This window comes from Drosophila montana, unplaced genomic scaffold (genome assembly GCF_035044405.1).
Source record: "Drosophila montana isolate Dmon_TW-CO22-7 unplaced genomic scaffold, ASM3504440v1 contig_2626_1, whole genome shotgun sequence".
Taxonomy (NCBI): Eukaryota; Metazoa; Arthropoda; class Insecta; order Diptera; family Drosophilidae; genus Drosophila; species Drosophila montana.
Window position 1 is genome coordinate 834794 of NW_026997490.1, and position 18192 is coordinate 852985.

Sequence of the window (18192 nt, forward strand, 5' to 3'; positions counted from 1 at the left end):
ATTGACGCTTGTGTGTTGGCTTTGGCATTGATTTGGTTACGCACTCTCGCACTTGATTTACTGTTAGATAAAGGCCAAAAATGTCTTAATGCCGATTAGTTAGTTTAGTAAATTTGCCGCCGCCGGAAAAACGCGCACTGCTGCTGCCTGGCGCTGTGCTGGCTGCTTTTATAGGCCCGCTCCAGCATCCCATTGAAAGGGCATCCCACTTTCAATTTGGGCGCTTTCAACGGAGCATTCGTTCTCTCTCTCTTTCTCTCTCTCATGGTCTCTCTCGCGCCGGCCGTAAACAAAGCACAGCTGTTGCCTTGTCCCAACTCGAGTCACCCTGTGCTGTGCACAGCTTTCGGGCTATCAGCGACAAACACCCAAATTTATGGCTAACAGCTGCCATAAAAAAAAAGAAAATGTTCGCCATAAACGTTTGGGTGCAGCTTTTTGCCATAAGGAGGCGGCCAGGGCATTGCGCAGGTGCGAGAGCGAGAGCGCCCGCTGCAGCAGGTGCGAAAGGGATGCATCGTAAACAAAACGACGGTAAAACTGAAACTGAATGGACGCCACTCGGCGAACCACTCGGTTTTTCGATTGTCCATCTCAGGGCTAGAAAGAGATGGGTCGTAAACAAAGACAGCTGCTCGGTGTCATTGTACTGCTCGGCTCGGCGCGCCGCCTCTTGCGTGCGCTCATTGTGAATAAACCCAAAAAAAAAAAAAACGGCTAAAACGAAGAGTGCTCGAGTGCACAGTGGTCGACTAGCAGATACCCTGTAACCAGACAAATCACTCACGCGCTTAAATGCATTGCTCAATTTCTTTGTGTTTATGGTTCAAACTTTACCAAACTTTTACATAATAAAGATGTCTTTCACGTTCATACATATACCAAAAATTAAGGCTGTACTTTGCAGTTTTATTATCTATCCCTTGCCTTAACGCCCAAAATCTATCTGGAATACTACAAAAGCTAGCGACATTCAATTTGGGATATTTATTCATCTTCACCATACGCAGAACGAGTTTATCCTTATTTCAATTTCTCGTTTCTTATTTGGAAAATCGATAAATATCGATTTTGAGACTTGGTTTATTGTTATCAATAGAATGAAATACTATTGGCTTTTGTATGCACCTTCGTGCTTAATTTTGTATAACTTTCTCTTATATAGCCCCGATATATGTTATAGATATGTGCAGGCAGCCGATATTTATCGATTTTGAAGAAAAAATAAAGAGTTATCGTTAGCATAAAATGCAATTCAACTGCGAGGGCAAAACGAGAATATATATGTTTATAATAACGGTTGCAGAGCCGGACATACGCAATATATATTCGTCATAGGATATATTTATGGATATATGTATATATATATATATAACGCGCAAGAGTTTTTCCAATATATATATATATGCATAGATATAGATATAGATCTATAGATTCTTTCTGGCCTCCTTCTGCCTGTTACATAACTTGGCAACCAACCAAATTCAGCTTATCCTTTTCAAATTTGTACAGGGTATCAAAAAGGGGGTGGGGGGACAGTCACAGAGCGCAACTACGTGCGCTGAGTGGGTCAGGTGCAGCCCCAGCCCCGTTCCTCCCCGCCCGGCTCCATCAACTTGGATATGCGCCAGCTGCGCGTGACTTTGTCCGCTGCGTTGGAGTGCAATTTTTAGAACTGACCCCTAATTGGCTTCTGATGGCAGTCGGCTCTTATGCAAGTCAGCCAGCCTTTTAAATCGGTTAACTGTTTAACGACAAACAGACTAGTTAGTCGGACCAACTATTCGCCTGACTACCTGGTTTACTTACTAATTTATTTTGCGACCCATCACGCAATTTGCGTGCTCATAACTTATGCAAATTGCCCGATGCAGCCATACTATCTTTCTCTCTTACTCTCTCTTTCTCTCTCTCTCTCTCTCTCTCTCTTGCGGTCTCGCTTTCTCTTTCTCAGTGAGTTGGCTGATTTATTTTTATAATCTGCGGGCGCACCCCTCCGCTTTGGGGGGTTGTCAGCTGGCCGCCTTGCTCTAATATGCATATAATATATGCCTAATAATTATAATGACAAATGCAAATAACTGGGAAGAGCGCAGTTGGACATGTCACACCTGTAGATACTCTGCAAACAGTATAAAAGCTGACGTAAGACAATTGGAAGACGAGCCTTGTTTCTGACAGGTGCTTGGCTTATATAAATTTCAGTGTCATCTGCATGAAATTTATTAGTAGTAAGTGCTGGAGAACTTCCAAAATTGAGGGTTATTACATCTATATAAGTAAAGGAGTTTGTTTTGACTAACTGGCTCATCCAACTAAGGAGCTAAAATGTAATACAGCAGCTTTCTTTTGGCTCGAAAGTGAGCCTTAAGGCGGTTAAAATTCCAATACAATTCAAATTCCACGATACCAAGTGGTGAAAAAACCTGATCAAGCCATACAAATGTGCTTTGCGAATGTGACGTCATGAGTACGCCTGGCTTGATGTGTCTGCGCGTCAAACCAATAAGGGTGAAGTCGCCAACTCAAATTCAAAAGAAATGCTCAGTTTTTAGTTATCTTGATTTAACTGAGCAAAGGAAAAAACGTGAGTGACAAAACAATTAAAAACAAATTAAAGAAAATAAAACAATGAAATGCAATTTGAAATTTGAATTTACAATATTATTATTTTATTTTTGTATACCCTGAACCCATGAAAATGGCTAAAAAGGTATAATGTATTTAAGTAAATGTATGTAACAGGCAGTAGGAAGGAATGCATCTCCAACCCCATATATTCGATCTAGCCATGTCCGTCTGTCTGTCCGTCCGTCCGTATGTATGAACACAAAGATGTCAGAACCTATAAGACCCAGAGAAATTTTGAAGGTAGGTCCTTCTAGTACCCGCGCTGTATGAGTTTGTTTCCGATAATCCAAAACTTGCTCCGTTTCCAAGCAATTGATAAAAATCTATATCTAAATTATGTTTCTTAGTTTTTAGAGCTAGAATCACTTAACTTGACATCTAGCTTCTCGAATCGTATAAGCAGATCAAACAACTTTCATTTTATAGCTTTCGTCATATATAACCTATATACATTTATTTTCAACATTAATATTTTATTTTTTTTTTGTTTTATTTATTTATTCAAAAATTTCTTCAGTTACGAGAAAACCAATTAAATAAAATGAAAAATGTATATATAATAAGGCTGCCTTCTCCCTCAGGCCACGTTTTCTACATGAATTATTATAGTCCAATAATAGTTCTCACACATTGACTAGCTATCACAACAACTTATTATAGAGTATAATTCTAGTTTTCGTCTGCCTTCTGCTGCGAAAAGAGTGTAATGCGTATTACGAAAGAGCTAAATCGTTTATTTGTTTTCTCTATTATGCGCGGGGAGGTGGACACAGGGGGGTGGACGTGAGGCGTATTGCGTTATGGCGGCCAAACCCATTTATCATCATTATTCTCGCACCTTTCGGACACAATTTTCCACTTGAAGTCGACTCAATGAGCGCTGTGGAAAAACAATTTCAATTTGTTTTGCATAAATTGCAACTAATGGAAATTATAGCGTCATACGATCTCGTGTGGATATCTTTATATAGTATATATATTTCAACTGTAACTTTTACGCTGCTTGATCGTCACCTTTTGCTGGGGTTGTTCATTTCTCGCCTCGCCAGAAGATTCTCTTTAATCCACCCTTTAATCTCTTTAATCCACCCCCTCAGCCCCCCTCCCCCCCGTTGCACCGTTGTCAAGCATTAACCCTTGCGGGAATTTTAAAATGAAAATAAGCCTGAAGAATCTATTTTCAAGAAACCGAACCTTTAATACAGTACACTTGGCCTGCGGCAGTTAAGAACATTTTATAGTCAGCTGCTCTTGACATCTATTTTGTGATATGTTGAAGAGACTAGCGAGGTATTGATCCTGTTTTCTTTTCTTCCAATTTGTCGCTTTAAAGTTTAAGAGCTCGAATTACGAGCTGCCACATTGATTACGAAATTTTCAATAAGTTTGTTATCGATTATTATCCCAACAACGATTATTAACGATTATTATGTCGATATTAATTATTATCGATTATTGGGGTAGTAAAGAGCTCAAAGAAAAAGTCATGAAAATAAACTAGCTTTCATTGCCTTTTCTTTCCTCTTTCAAAAAACTATAAAATATAAATAAATATAATACAAATTGGAAAATATCGAGTGTAGAACAAGCTATAATATATCTTATAGCTATAGAATATAGTCGTCCGATATTGACTATTAAGGACAACCATATTTGCTTGTAAAAAAAAAAATAGTTTTCAGCCAATCACAGCTATAAGATATAAGAGTTGTCCGCATCGCTCGACTCGCATATTTACCTGCAGCAAAGGAAATAAATACTTTAAAATTAACTAAAAGACTTTAGACTATATTTAAACTTATTTTTTCTTCATGGTAGCTCGATCCCTAATTTAAATATAATAGTATGTAGCCAAAGGAATAATGAAACAGAATTAACTAAAATAAAATAAAATAAAATAAAATAAAATACTATAGTCTATTACAGCTTTGTCTTAGCGGGGCTCGATCCCTTTACTTCCTATTCAGTGTATAAATATATTTGAATTAAAAATAATGGCACACGTTTAGACGGCCACGAATCAGCTTGTTTCGCCCAATTTAATGAGCTCTTCCCCTATTCAGGAATATATATTTATTTGTATATATATAGCTAATGGCATCATAAAAGCCCACCTTCGAAAGCGTCACACATTCCGTGACAAATTTATAGTACCCCATTGCTTGGGTATAATGGCTACGTATGTAAATTCTCCGACATGTGTGTGTGTGTGTGTGACCAAAACAAAGCCAAAGAAATGTAGAATACAATTTATTTATTTTTTCTGTTTTTTCCGCCTATTTCTTGTTCAATTTGTGCAGCTGCCTAAAAGAAAAGTATTATCGCTCACTTCGCATTCAATAGCCGAGCCCAACTGACGCGTCTCCGAGCCAGCAAACAAATCGCAGTTGTTAAACAGTTGGCAAGTGTCTACGATTAATATAAGTACATACAAATTGTGTGTGTGTGTGCATAAAGTACTAATCTATATATTAACGATCGTCTGGTTAAAACGCGATCCCTGCGCAATTTCGTGCCGCAGTTTACAAAACGTTTCCATTTCGAGCGGTTTCGCCGTTTCGCGCTTTTCCGTGTTGAGGTAACGACACGTAACTTATAATGCCCAGAGACAGCGAGCAGGTGCACAGAGCATAGCAAACGTGGCAAAAAAAAAAATAAAAACAAATACGAAAGGAAAATCTTAAGCCCTTTGTTGTTGCGGGCTTTAGTTATTGCATCGTGATTGCGTTGCTCTGGCTACCTCGTGCTCTCTCTCTCTCTCTCTCTCTCTCTCTCGCTCGCTCGCTCGCTTCCCTGGCCTGACCTAATTGAATTTGCGGCGCACAGGTGTCAGAGGTGATTAAAGGGCCACAGCCAAACTCGACCTTGCACCACCCAAACCAGCCGCAAAATCACTAAAACGGCTACAGCGGTGCAACGCATACTGCAACTGTTGATGCAACAGCAGCTCAAGCTGCTGCGAAAGTTCCACCAGCTGATTGCATTGGCACAAACGTTAAGTATACGCGCCGTGGCAACGACAAATTAATTCAAAGTTAAAGCTAAAGTCGCAAGTGGAAAGTGGAAAGTGAAAGCTGCTGCCAAGGCGCCAAAGTGTCGAGTGCAAAGTGTTTAGAAACCAGCATAAACCTGGGTAACTTGTGGCTTATTATTAGAGGTAAGTCTGGCGACAAGCCCATCAAATGTCAGCAGAGCAGAGCAGAGCAGCAGAAGCAACAAATTATGTGTCCAAATATGGTTATTAAAAGCTCATTAAAAATAACACATGTCCACAAAATATTTCGCATGCCAGTCAGCTGTAATTTATTTCCTACACGAAAATGCGACTCAAAATGAAAACAACCTTTTTTTTCGTATTAAAATTTTGTTTTGCTTTCTTCAAATAACAATTTTAGTTTTATTATTATTACTTTAATAAATTCCCACTTTGTTAGTCAACTTCAAGCTGAGCAATTCGTTGAAGGCATTCGCAAAGTCTGGCAAATACAATTTACTCAAATGCAATTATCGTTAGGTTTTTATGCAGCTGGCCGGCTCGAGGTCGACCATAAAATATGAACACCAGAAAGTTCTCTATAGTTTTTACAAGAAACTTCTGGTTCTATCAGCAGCGCACTTTGCTTTTAATTCTAGACTTGCAAGCGTCTTGTCTCCCTTTAACTTGTTGGGAATTAGAAGCGTCAAGCGAGCAGCAACAATTCCATGCTCTGTTTTATCCTAGTACAACAACTCAGTTAGTAAAAATAGATACTTAGACGGCTCATTATTCAAAGCCTCTTATTATTTTCAGTCAAATGTACTTAATCTCAAATATACATTTCTTTTAAATACTTTTCGATATGTTTCATATTCTGTCCAAAACAATTTTGTAGACTTTTCACACGGCTTCTAGTCTCTCTGGCATGCAGTTGTATACTCCTAGGCAACTTATACGTCAAAATTAAATGCGATTTGCATTTCTCAGGCTTTAGAGGACGTACATAAAATGTTTAAGACATGCTAAGGACATATATTAGAATTTTTTTTTTAAGATGATAAACAGACAGATGGAAGCAAGCAAATAAATTGAAATACAATTTATGTATAAAAAAAGGAAGTAGCGATATTTTAGGCACGCCGAAGATTCAATACTCTTGTAGTCATATGCCAAACGATTTTGTAGATATGTGAGAACTTTGAAGCTGAGTTTGTCGAAACTTTCTTGGAATACATAATAATACTAAGTAATAAAGTGGTCTGATAAGATGTTGCATATGTATATATGTATGAGGAGCATAGAGAAACTTATAAAAGCCGAGTTTGATCAGGATTTCAATGATAAACAAAAAAGTTTACCATACAAGAACCTACACTTCGACCGATAGTTCATCTGGCAGCTATATGATAAAATCGTCCGATGTTGATAAGAATTATATATATATGAGGAGCAAGGGTTAGAAATACTTCCCCTTTTCTTGAGTAGATTAATAATAATAGTAATAGTAATAGTAAAGTAAATAAAATGAAAATATTGGAAATAATTAACAAAGTGAAAAATCATTTAAATTTAATTTCAATGATTTAAAAATAATCTTTTCTTGCAACAAAAAATGGTCAAAAATATTTATATAATTTTTGTTCGCATTTTCGAGCCAAAATCAAAAGGCAACTGACAGTTGTGCCCATATTTTGTAGGCTAGTGTATGCGATCGACAAGACAGCTAGAGATAAGAGTTGTGGACATTAACACCGTGTTCGAAGCAGCAAGTTTTTTGCTGACGACTACGACTCGAAGGTAATCATTAAATGGAACACACGCCAGCTCACACCTGAGCCGGGGGAATCCCAAATGACCTTCGAGAGGGCCACAAAAAGCAAATCGTGTCCAACGGCCATACTCAAAAAAATATACTCGAATTAAAGATGAGCGCACAACTTAATTGAATTGGCAAACATTTTGGGCTCGATTTGAAAATGGTGGCACATTCGATTAAACGGGTACGCAGGGCGCCGCAGCCAATGTCAGGTTCAAGTTCAAGTTCGCGGCACACACCATAAATATACAAATACATAAATATATATATATATATATATAGATATAGATATAGATGCACATCATAATAAATCGCCACTGACAGCGTACAAAATGTATATCAAAGCGAAGCGGACAGCCGATGGCTGCGGTGGATACGCGACTGCAAACATATCGCGCAATTATCTTAATTATTTGCCAGAGGATCGAAGGGACGGACGGACGGACGGACGGGCGTGTCAGCTAGTTGCAGACGTTCGTCATCTAGTTGGCACATGGTGCTTCGGTAAATTTAGGCCACAACCAAATTCAAACGGATCGATGCGACCCGCTGTTAAATATATATATAGACAAATATATATATGTGCCCTATTCAGTTGGATGTCTGCCCAAACGTTAATATGGCCAGGAGAACACACTGAGCACATGATTTGAGAAATGACAGCTTGACAGGAGCCGCTGCAATGGATCGATTGGTCTGACCTTTGCCGCAAGTCAGCCAGACAACAGAACAACTGCACCACAGCACCCAACCACAGGCAGCTCATTAGAAACCATTAACAGGCAGAGACAGTTGAGCTTTGGGTTAGCTGCATTTCTAATACCCTTGCAGCAGGGCAGATCTGTGAGTTAATGTTCTCTTCCTAAGTAATATATTGTGCTGTCTGTCGATGCCCGAAGCTGTTCTTTTAAAACCAAAATGACGTGAAAGTTAGGATATCTTCGACAAACCGAAACTTTTTTAACCTTGTAGACCGAGACTTATTGTGAAAAGCGGACAGATATAGACATGTCTGTGTCAACTCGGCTGTTAATGCTGATCAAAAATGTATATATACTCTATGGGGCCAGAGATTTCTACTTCTATGCGTTACACGTGTGAAGACAAAATATAATAACCCTACAAGGGTATCAAAATTCAACCTATATCAAGGTTTTTATAAATTTGTTATATATATATTCTGATATTAAAAAAAAAAAAGTACAAAAAAAGATTCACCAAAAGAATCCGAAAAAAAAGATACGCCAAAAATAAAAAATTAAATGAAAATTCTATATAACCAAATCGCAGCGCCACCTATCGGGTCCAGATGTTAATTCAAACGGTTCAGGAACCTTGTTTAGATAGGTTCCTTATTGATTCCTTTTTTGAATAAGTTCCTGAATGACTTGAATTCACTTGTAAACATATACAACAAATTTAATCAAAAGGAGAAGATTTATACAAGCACAAAAGTTAATAATTGGTATTTAATAAAGTCAGCTTATCGTTCCGATCCGAAATATTTGTACACAATTAATGAGCTGCTAAATGTCTCCTTCAAAGCGTCACACATTTCGTAACAAAGTGATAAAACCCTCTACAAGACCATAAAAAGGCGATTAAATTGAGTAAGCTTTGCGTTGGGGAGGGGTGCCTGAGGTAGAAAGTCAAGAGTTGCCTAGGAACAAGGATAATAATATTGCGATGGTGAGGAGTCTGGTGGGGGGGGGGGTGGGTGCTGTGGGGGGACTCAAGGAGCGTCAGTTCTAAGCTAATCAATTTAAGTCTTGAGTCCGTTTGGAATTTTCCGCTTCAAGATAATTGTGAGCGTCAATCAAACGAGCTGCAAATGCGTGTCGCCTGTGTTCCACTTCGACTTGCCGGCATTTGATGCCATAATGAGCGAGCGAGAGAGCGAGAGGGAGAGAGAGAGAGAGGGAGAGTGGCGCTCTCCAAGGCAGATTATGGCAAAACGAAACTTCGCGCTCTCCGCGAGGACGACGCAGCATAAAAGCGTGCGACAGGCCGAGCGGAGCGCATTCACAGGAGCAAGCTTCAAGTCGACGGTTCGAGCAGCGCAGCAAACGGAAACGGAAGTGGAAATCAAAGCAGACGCAACTCAACAAAAAAACAAAAAAAAAAATAGAAATAAAAGGAAAAATAAACGAAGCAAAGTGCATAGTGAAAACGAAAGCAAAAGAAGTGCAGCTAAAAAGGAGAGTGTGCAGCCAAAGGCCAATTAAAAGAAAGTGAGGCATTCTCGCCCGTCAAAGTCAACGTATCCGTCTACGTTTCCGTCTGCGTCTCCGTAGTTGTCCCCAAGTGGAGTGAGTGCAGCTCAGGCGCCGTGTCCGTCCGGCAGTGTGACACAGATTCCGCGTGAGCCTCATTGCCACAGCCACAGTCACAGTCGCAGCAGCTGCAGGAGCATTATCGATTATTTCGAGCAGTGCGGCAGGTGCAGGTGCAGGTGCAACAAGCCGCAGTCAGCGCCCGGCCAGCGGGACGCAGTTGCTCCAATTCTAGGGAAAGCGGCCGCACAGAAAGCCACAACAACGGAGCCATTCAACGAGCGAGATTTGGTGTTAGGCGCTGTCCGAGACGCCGCTAACAGTAAAACGCGCACGTTGACGCTGAAAAAGACGACGCCACATCGATAGGCGTTGCCGCAGTGGGCGTGGCTAGCCAAGTGGGAGTCGAAATCGGAGTCGGAGTCGGAGTCGCAGTCGCAGTCGGAGCTGAAGTCAACCAAATGGCTTACCTAATTAACATACTCAAGTTCAATGTGAAGTACTTAAAAAATCAATAATTCGCGCGCACAGTCTGTCAATTGTGGAGACAGCTTATCAGCCCAGCAATATAAGTATTATTTTAAAGTGGGCCCCCGCTAAAAGGGATACACGCTCCGTTCCGCTCAACGCACGCACACAACTCTAGCTGTCTCGCTCGCATTGCTTGTTCTCCTTGTTCTTCTCGTTGTTGCTTTTGCTGCAAGTTTTGCCCTTTTTGTTATTTGTCGACGGCCGCGCGTACAATGGAAAAGTCTGAGAAATTTTCAGATTACCTCTTCACCAAAATGGGTCCATCGAATATGACGGCAGCCGTGCACGGCACCGAGCTGCCACCGAAGACCACGGAGCGCAGCGATGCCCCCATCGAGCTGACCGGATATCGAAAATGGCTCTGCGATAATCTCATGCTCCTTGTCACGCTCTCCGGCGTCATGCTGGGCGTCATTCTCGGTGAGTAGACCTCAAATGGCCCAACTGGCTTAGTTAGACTTAGACTTAGATATACTCTACCGACACAGCTCCCAACTAAAATTTAATGAGAATGTGCTGACATTTATAGCGAGCATTTGATTCTTAAATCAACTTCATAAATATGATCAAATTAAAATTAACTATTCTTGCTATTAGAAAAGAAGCTCGCATTAAGCACAAAGTACTGTTTACATGAACACGCACGAAAGAAAGGCAATCTTCGACTTTAAAATACTCTTATGGACATATTACATATAAAGCTCGTAAGTCCTGAGTTCAGTCATGATATCTGGAACTTTGTATGGAATGATGACAAAAATGAATACCCAACCGATTCCTTCTGTAGAGCTTTATGATATAGTAGTCCGAAATTCATACAAATTTGTTCCCACATAAAAAGGAGAAGAGAGTAAAACCAGGTGCCAATTTTGTTTAAAACATCTTGGGAACAATTTTTTCATCCATTGTTGAAAAGACTAAGCTTATATGCAGGGAGTATAGTAAAATTATTAAATAAGATATCAAGATATCTTCAACAAAAACTAAATTTTCAACGATCTATTTCTATGACAGCTACATAATCTGGGTTCCTGTTGTTAAAAGGGGTTTGTTTATATTAAAGGACCATAGTTAAACAGATAAATACCAAGTTTTGTCAAAGTATATTGATAAACAAAAAAGGAATTCATGGAAGAAGTAAATATTCGACCAACCATTCTTATGGCAGCTGTATGATATAGTGGTCCATTGTTAATAAAAGCAAATGCCTAGCTTAAGTCAAAATATCTTGATAAACAAAAACTTTTTGAAACAAAAATAGATTTTTGATCGATCTTTCCTATGGCAGCTATATGATATAGTGCTCCGATCCAGTCGGTTTCCACATACATACATATGCACTGCCTGCAACAAAAAAACGTAGCTATGCCAGAATTCATGAAGATAGCTTTAAAAATACGTTTTTTTCATACCGGAGCTGGCTAAGAATCAAGTCAATATGGGATTGAGATCAATTTATGAATTTAATTTAAGTTTACTTCTATTTTAATTAAATTAAAGATGTTCTTGATTTAGCTCGCTAGATGTTTAACTGAAGAATGTTTTAAGTTATGAACAAAACCAATATACTCTTTCACACTTTGTGAACAGAGTATAACAAGAACTAGCAAGCTCGCATAAGCATGAAACTTTCCCAATATCCGACTCCTGCATTTAAAAGTTGACCATTCCAAAGAAAATGCTTGAACTAAGAATTTTGTACTCAGTTTAAGTACTAACGACCTTGACCGGATTTTAACTTTAGTTCTTTGATTTTTTCTCTACTCATCCTCACATGTTTTCTTCTCGTTTTGCGCAGGCCTCTCGTTGCGTCCGCTGCATCTGCACGAGGACTCGATCATGCTGATCTCGTATCCGGGCGAGCTGTTCATGCGCGTGCTGAAGCTAATGATTCTGCCGTTGGTCATCTCTAGCCTGATCGCCGGCTCGGCCAGTTTGAATGCCAAGATGAATGGCAAAATTGCTCTGCGCACGCTCTTCTACTTCGCCAGCACCTCGTTGTTCAACGCGGCGCTGGGCATTGCTCTGGTGCTGCTCATCCATCCGGGTAATCCGGACTTGCACAATGCGGATGATCGTGCGTCGGACAGGCGTGCGGTCAAATTGTTGGACAGCCTCTTGGATTTGGGCAGGTGAGCGAAAATATACTGCTTGCAAGTCGTATTATATTAAGCAGTGCACTGCTTTTTGTAGTTTAAAGAACTTAACGTTTCTTAAGCGGGGTTTCAGGTGCACTCATGATTTTCGTACGTTGAAGATATGTTTTTCTGAGGCTTGAGCTTTAAATTGTTCTTTAGTAGCAATATTCCAGGTTTTGAAGGTGTCAGCTGCCGCAGGTGTATATATTTGTTACCATTAACCTATATATAAATATTTTGAAAGAACCTTTTAACATTTTAAGAGTAAGCGTCCTGAAAAGTGATTAAAAGTAAAAGATTACTTATCGTTGTTTATACAAGCTTTTTATGCACATGGAATAAGTTCGATAGATCTTTGAAGCATTTATTTTTATGTATTTATTTTAATAACCTATTTATAACCTTTAGTGTTAAAGACAGGACTTTTTTTAAATTTGGTAAAAGTGGACTTTTTCCGGTAAATATATGTATATGAATAATCCACTGCTTGAAGCATTATGAACTGCTTTGAAGCATTAAAACTGGGAAATGATATGCAAAACTACACTGCTTATTACCCTGTTACCTGGCAGCAGGAACTGCTTGACTATAGTATACACTACTTATTACCTTTTGAACTGGAACTGGAACAACTGCTTGCTACACTGCTTAATTTACTGTTAGCTTACACTGCTTACAATACTGTTAACTTCTCGCGGCGTCCGTTACAGACTGTGAATATTTTGAATGCTTGCAGAAACGTCTTTCCGGACAACCTATTCCAGGCATCGATACAGCAGGCACACACCGTCTACCTGCCCAAGCCGAGCATGGTCCACAGCCCGAATGACACGGTGACAAACGATACGGCTGCGGCGCTGGTGCACGGCGTGGAGGCGCAACGACAGCTGCCGGAACTGGAGGAGGTGGAGGTGCTGGTGCGGGATGTGCAATATCGCAGCGGCACAAATACTTTGGGCATTGTATTCTTTTGCCTTGTGTTTGGCACCGTGCTGGGGACCATCGGGCAGAAGGGTCAGGTGGTTGTGGACTTCTTTGCGGCCGTCTTCGAGGTGATCATGAAAATGGTGACGTGCGTCATGTGGCTGACACCGGTGGGCATCAGTTCGGTCATCGCTGGCAAAATACTGAGTGTCGATAATCTGAGTCTGGTGATGGCGCAGCTCGTTTGGTTCATCATAACGGTGGCCATCGGTGTGATCATCTACCAGTTCATTGTGATGCAGTTCATCTACTTTGTGTTCGTGCGACGCAATCCCTTCAAGTTCTACGCGGGCCTCATTGAGGCCATGCTAACCGCATTTGCCACCGCATCAACGTAAGCCATTAAAATCTATGCTCTCTCTCTCTCTTTGTTTCTCTCTCTCTCTGGAGAGATATATTGCCCCCTCTCTCTCACTCTCTCTCTGGTTGTTATGCGAACGTTTAACATGTTACAAGTATTTTTCCTTCTTTTTGGTTACCACTCGATTTGATTTTCCATACGTTGTCTTTTATAAAAAAAAAAAACACACTCTTTTGATTTGAAAACTCACAAAACTCACAAAAAAAAAACAACAACACCATCGAATTTAAATCACAATCGATAACGAATTTGAAACCACGCTCGAAACGCACTTCAATTGATCTGGCAACGCCTGCAGCGCCGCCGCCTTGCCGCTCACATTCCGCTGCATGAACGAGAAGCTGCGCATCGATCCGCGCATCACACGCTTCGTCCTGCCCATCGGCTGCAACATCAACATGGACGGCACCGCCCTCTTCATAGCCGTCGCCTCCATCTTCATAGCCCAGATGAGCGGCATGGTTCTCGGCTTTGGCGAACTCCTCACCGTGCTGCTCACCTCCACGGCGGCCTCCATGAGCTCCGCGAGCGTGCCGAGCGCGGCTCTGGTCCTGCTCCTAGTTGTCCTCACCGCCATCGATGCGCCCGTTCAGGATGTGACGCTGCTCTTTGCCGTGGATTGGTTTGTGTAAGTAAACCACGTGAACATAGACACATACAGTGAAAACTCCCTTCAGCGGACCAGCAATGCAGAGGCATAATTTATTTTTTTTTTGACTGTGTTTCGCTTAGAGGAAGATATTTCGGTTACTATAAAGCATATATAGATGCATATATTATGGGTAAACTGTTCGTCATAGCCAGGTCTGTCTGTACGTGAGTCAGAGTCATTATTTCTCTCTCTGTAAATGTGTTTCGCTTAGAGGAAGATAATTCTGATACTATAATGCATATTTAGTAGTATATATTATAAGTTAACTGTTCGTCATAGCCAGGCTTATCTGTACGTCTGTCCGTTTCTAAGCAAACTGATCTCGCAGGCTTCAAGCTACCTCCAGGAAATATCTACAAATATCTAATGATAAGTATATATATATACATATATACATATATCATATTGATAAATCTGAGAAAATAGAAGACAAATTAGAGCTCTAGTTCGCAAGGCAGCTGTGTCCGTTAGGCAGGGTGTTCACTGTATTTGCGTGGATATTTTAAGGCTGAGATATTGCAGTGATCGCATTCGCACCACCAACAACATGCTCGGGGATTGCTATGCCGCCGCCGTCGTCGAGGAGCTGTCCCGCAAGGAGCTGATGGCCCTGGACGCTGCTGCTGTCAATTATCAGGTAACTCAGGTGATTCGCACTGCCCAAGCAAGCCCCCCTCTGATGTTTGATGCATTCAAATGCAGGATCTGCCAGCTGGCACGCCCAATGGACTGCATGTCGGCCTGCTCGAGGGTCAAACGGAGCTGGAGTCGCCGGGCAAATGCCAGCTGAACGATGCCGTCGTCGTGGACATGAACGCAGTGATGAACAATGTGAATCTGCAGCAGGAGCAGAGCAATCGACGGGTCTAAGCCGGATATGGATGCAGCATGCAGCACCAGCACGTATAGTACCACCAATAGACCACAGTGTTCCCCCAATAACAACAACAGCAACACCTTTTGAAAGACTTTTTTTGATTTTTGATGAAGAAACTTTTCAATAGAAAAACAATTTTTAGCAATATGAATCCAACTGTTTGAGAGACTGTCCAAATAGAATTTAAATATGATTTGAGCCCACCCCGAAACAAATAAGAAGAAGCAAACTATATCATATATATACACACACACATATATACACCATATATATATATGCACTTGTATACTTACACACTCAAAAAAAAAAATGTGCTACTAATTTTGAAAATTTGCCAACATGAAAACTTTTTTCCAAATTTAAAAAATTTTTTTAAATAATTATTTTAATTTTTAAAGTTTGTTGAAAATTGGAAAAACCTTTTTAATTTGTGGCAAATATTTCTTCAATTTGGGTAACAATTTTTTTCGTTGAGTGCACGTATTCGAATTTGAATTTTGAGCGCAGTGTTTCCATAAGATCTGACCAAAATATCAGTAGATAAAAATATATACAAGCGACTCGGATCGCAAAGAAAATATATAATAATAGTTGGAAAAAAAAGTAGTGTCCACTTGCATTGCAGATTCGCATATATAGACATATATACCACACATATGAATCAATTAATAGGCATATGAAAAACTAAAACAAAAAAAAAAAAAAAATGGTAGACAACAAATATTATTATATACAAAAAACCTACTTCAAGCAGACGAAAGAAGAAGAAAAAGGAAAAACAAACATTTTTGTGATGTGTTTTAAACTATATGCATAATCTTTATGGGTATTATTTAATAAGCGCCTCGGTCGGCTAGGCGACCTATTTTTGTGATTGTGTCATTGACGTCGAGAACGGAAAGTGGAAAGTTTATAATATATATTTATGATTTATAACAATTTCCTAATATACATCTATATCTATATCTATATCTATATGTATATACCTATGATTTCAAAGTGCAAATGCGCAGGTTGTAAACGAAGTTGGCCTAGTTTTAGTTTTAGTTATTCGACTCCACCTCAGTTAAAGTCCTTCAACTTTTTTTTTGTTAACACTCACATATACATATATATCTATATGATTATATAACCCTTATGCATACGTAGACTGATAGTAGTATTAGTGTGATTATATTGAAACATATAAACTTACTTATAAAGCATACTAAACCATATCCAACATTCGATTTGTACGCATACGCTGAATACAATAAAAAATACAGAAAGTTATAATGTCAATCTGCATTTGATTTTTATTTATATCTACATACATCTATAAATCTTAAGCTATAAATCTATGAATCTATAAATCCTTATATCTATATATATATTTAGCTTTATATCTGTATATATATCTATGTATATATCTATATATCTATATTTCTAATTATCTATTTATCTATGTATCTCTGTATCTATCTACGTATATATCAATATATCTATATAAATTTATCCATATATTTATATCAATCTTTATCCATTTCTATATCTATCTGTATCTGTAGCTATATCTTTAATCTATATCTATATTAAGCAATCATATCTTGTTACACCTTCAAATCGATTGATTTATCGATACATTTATTACACACCAATCGATAAAAAATGTAACCCTTAAGTACTCATTTCGACATTTTGATTAGTTGCAGCGCTAAAACGGATATTTGCCTATCAACATGGCCATAAATCGTGTGATAGATCGACCGATCGATGGGTGAGTAAATGAGTGCATGAATCATCTACAAGTTTATTCATTCTAATAATTCAACGCCTGCGCTGCCAAGCGCTGCGAGTGGTTTTGCGCACAGGCCAAACCAAATCGGGCCTTATATAATTATATAGACACGAGTCGTATCTAATATAAATACACTTAGGTATATATTTGCAAGCAACTAGAGCAGACTCCGCCGCCGCAGCTCGCAGCCGGAGCAGCCCCCTAGAGATAAGGCAATTTGAGCTACGGGCCACTCGACTGACTATCAGCTGTGCAGCTCTGCGGCTCTGCAGCCATGTCAGGTGTCAATCCGCCAAGTCACAAACATACATACATATCCACAGTCAGGCCGACCCGCCGACCCGCCGACCCGCCGACCCGCCGACTCGCTGCCTGAATGCACTTGAGGCCAACTGCGAACTGCGAACTGCGAGCGCAGGTGAATGAATCAAGCACTGAATAAACAAATGAGCTGCAAAACACATGGCGGCTATATTTCTTATATGCATATACCCTAACAATGCGGGTATACGCGTTTGGGCATGAAGTGTGCTGAATACTTAAAGGCTTGCCAATCTGCAGAAACTTGATATAGCTGCTGCTTTTCCATATAAAATAGCTGATCCCCAAGGATTAAAGGTCTTAAATTTAGATTTTGATTGGGAGTAATAATACATCCCAAAAAGGGATTTACATATGGTAAGCCTCTTTTATTTAAGTCAAGATCAAAACCATTTAATTATTACTATATTGGGATACTCGGTTTTCAAGGGGGTTCGATCCTTAAACTTCCTGGTCCGCTCTACTCAAGGGGCTCGCTCCATATATTTCCTGGTCCGTGCGCTACTCAAGACCCTGTCAAGGAATACATACGACAGAATTGTATTCTGTTATAATTATTAGAATACTTTGTTTTTTTACTACACTTCCTCCGTTCTACTCACAAAGGGCTCGATTTCTACACTTCCTGCTCCGCTCTATTCATGGGGTTCGATCTCTTAAACTTCCTGTCAAGGAATATGACAGAATTGTAGCTGATAAAGCGAGGAAAAAAGAAAAGCACGCAAGTTTATGAAGTCACGCTTGCCAAGCAAACTTGTATTGATCGGTTGTTGATCTTGTGTTTTCACGCAAACTTTGATCCATGCTTTCCTCCACTTAGAGGTCGAATTGTCCGAAACCAGCTCTTATATCGG

General features: G+C 39.8%; 2 protein-coding genes across 2 annotated transcripts in view; both read left to right on the top strand.

The window, feature by feature from the left end:
- The window catches only part of ds (dachsous cadherin-related 1), a 248825-nt gene that overhangs the window by 99580 nt on the left and 131053 nt on the right, over window positions 1-18192 (top strand). The window lies entirely within an intron of this gene.
- Eaat2 (Excitatory amino acid transporter 2) lies at window positions 5359-16521 on the top strand. Its single transcript, XM_064683514.1, has 7 exons — window positions 5359-5788; window positions 10466-10648; window positions 12027-12360; window positions 13103-13684; window positions 14010-14339; window positions 14886-15000; window positions 15066-16521. The coding sequence occupies exons 2-7, from the start codon at window positions 10483-10485 to the stop codon at window positions 15231-15233; spliced, it is 1695 nt and encodes a 564-aa protein (XP_064539584.1). The 5' UTR covers window positions 5359-5788; window positions 10466-10482; the 3' UTR covers window positions 15234-16521.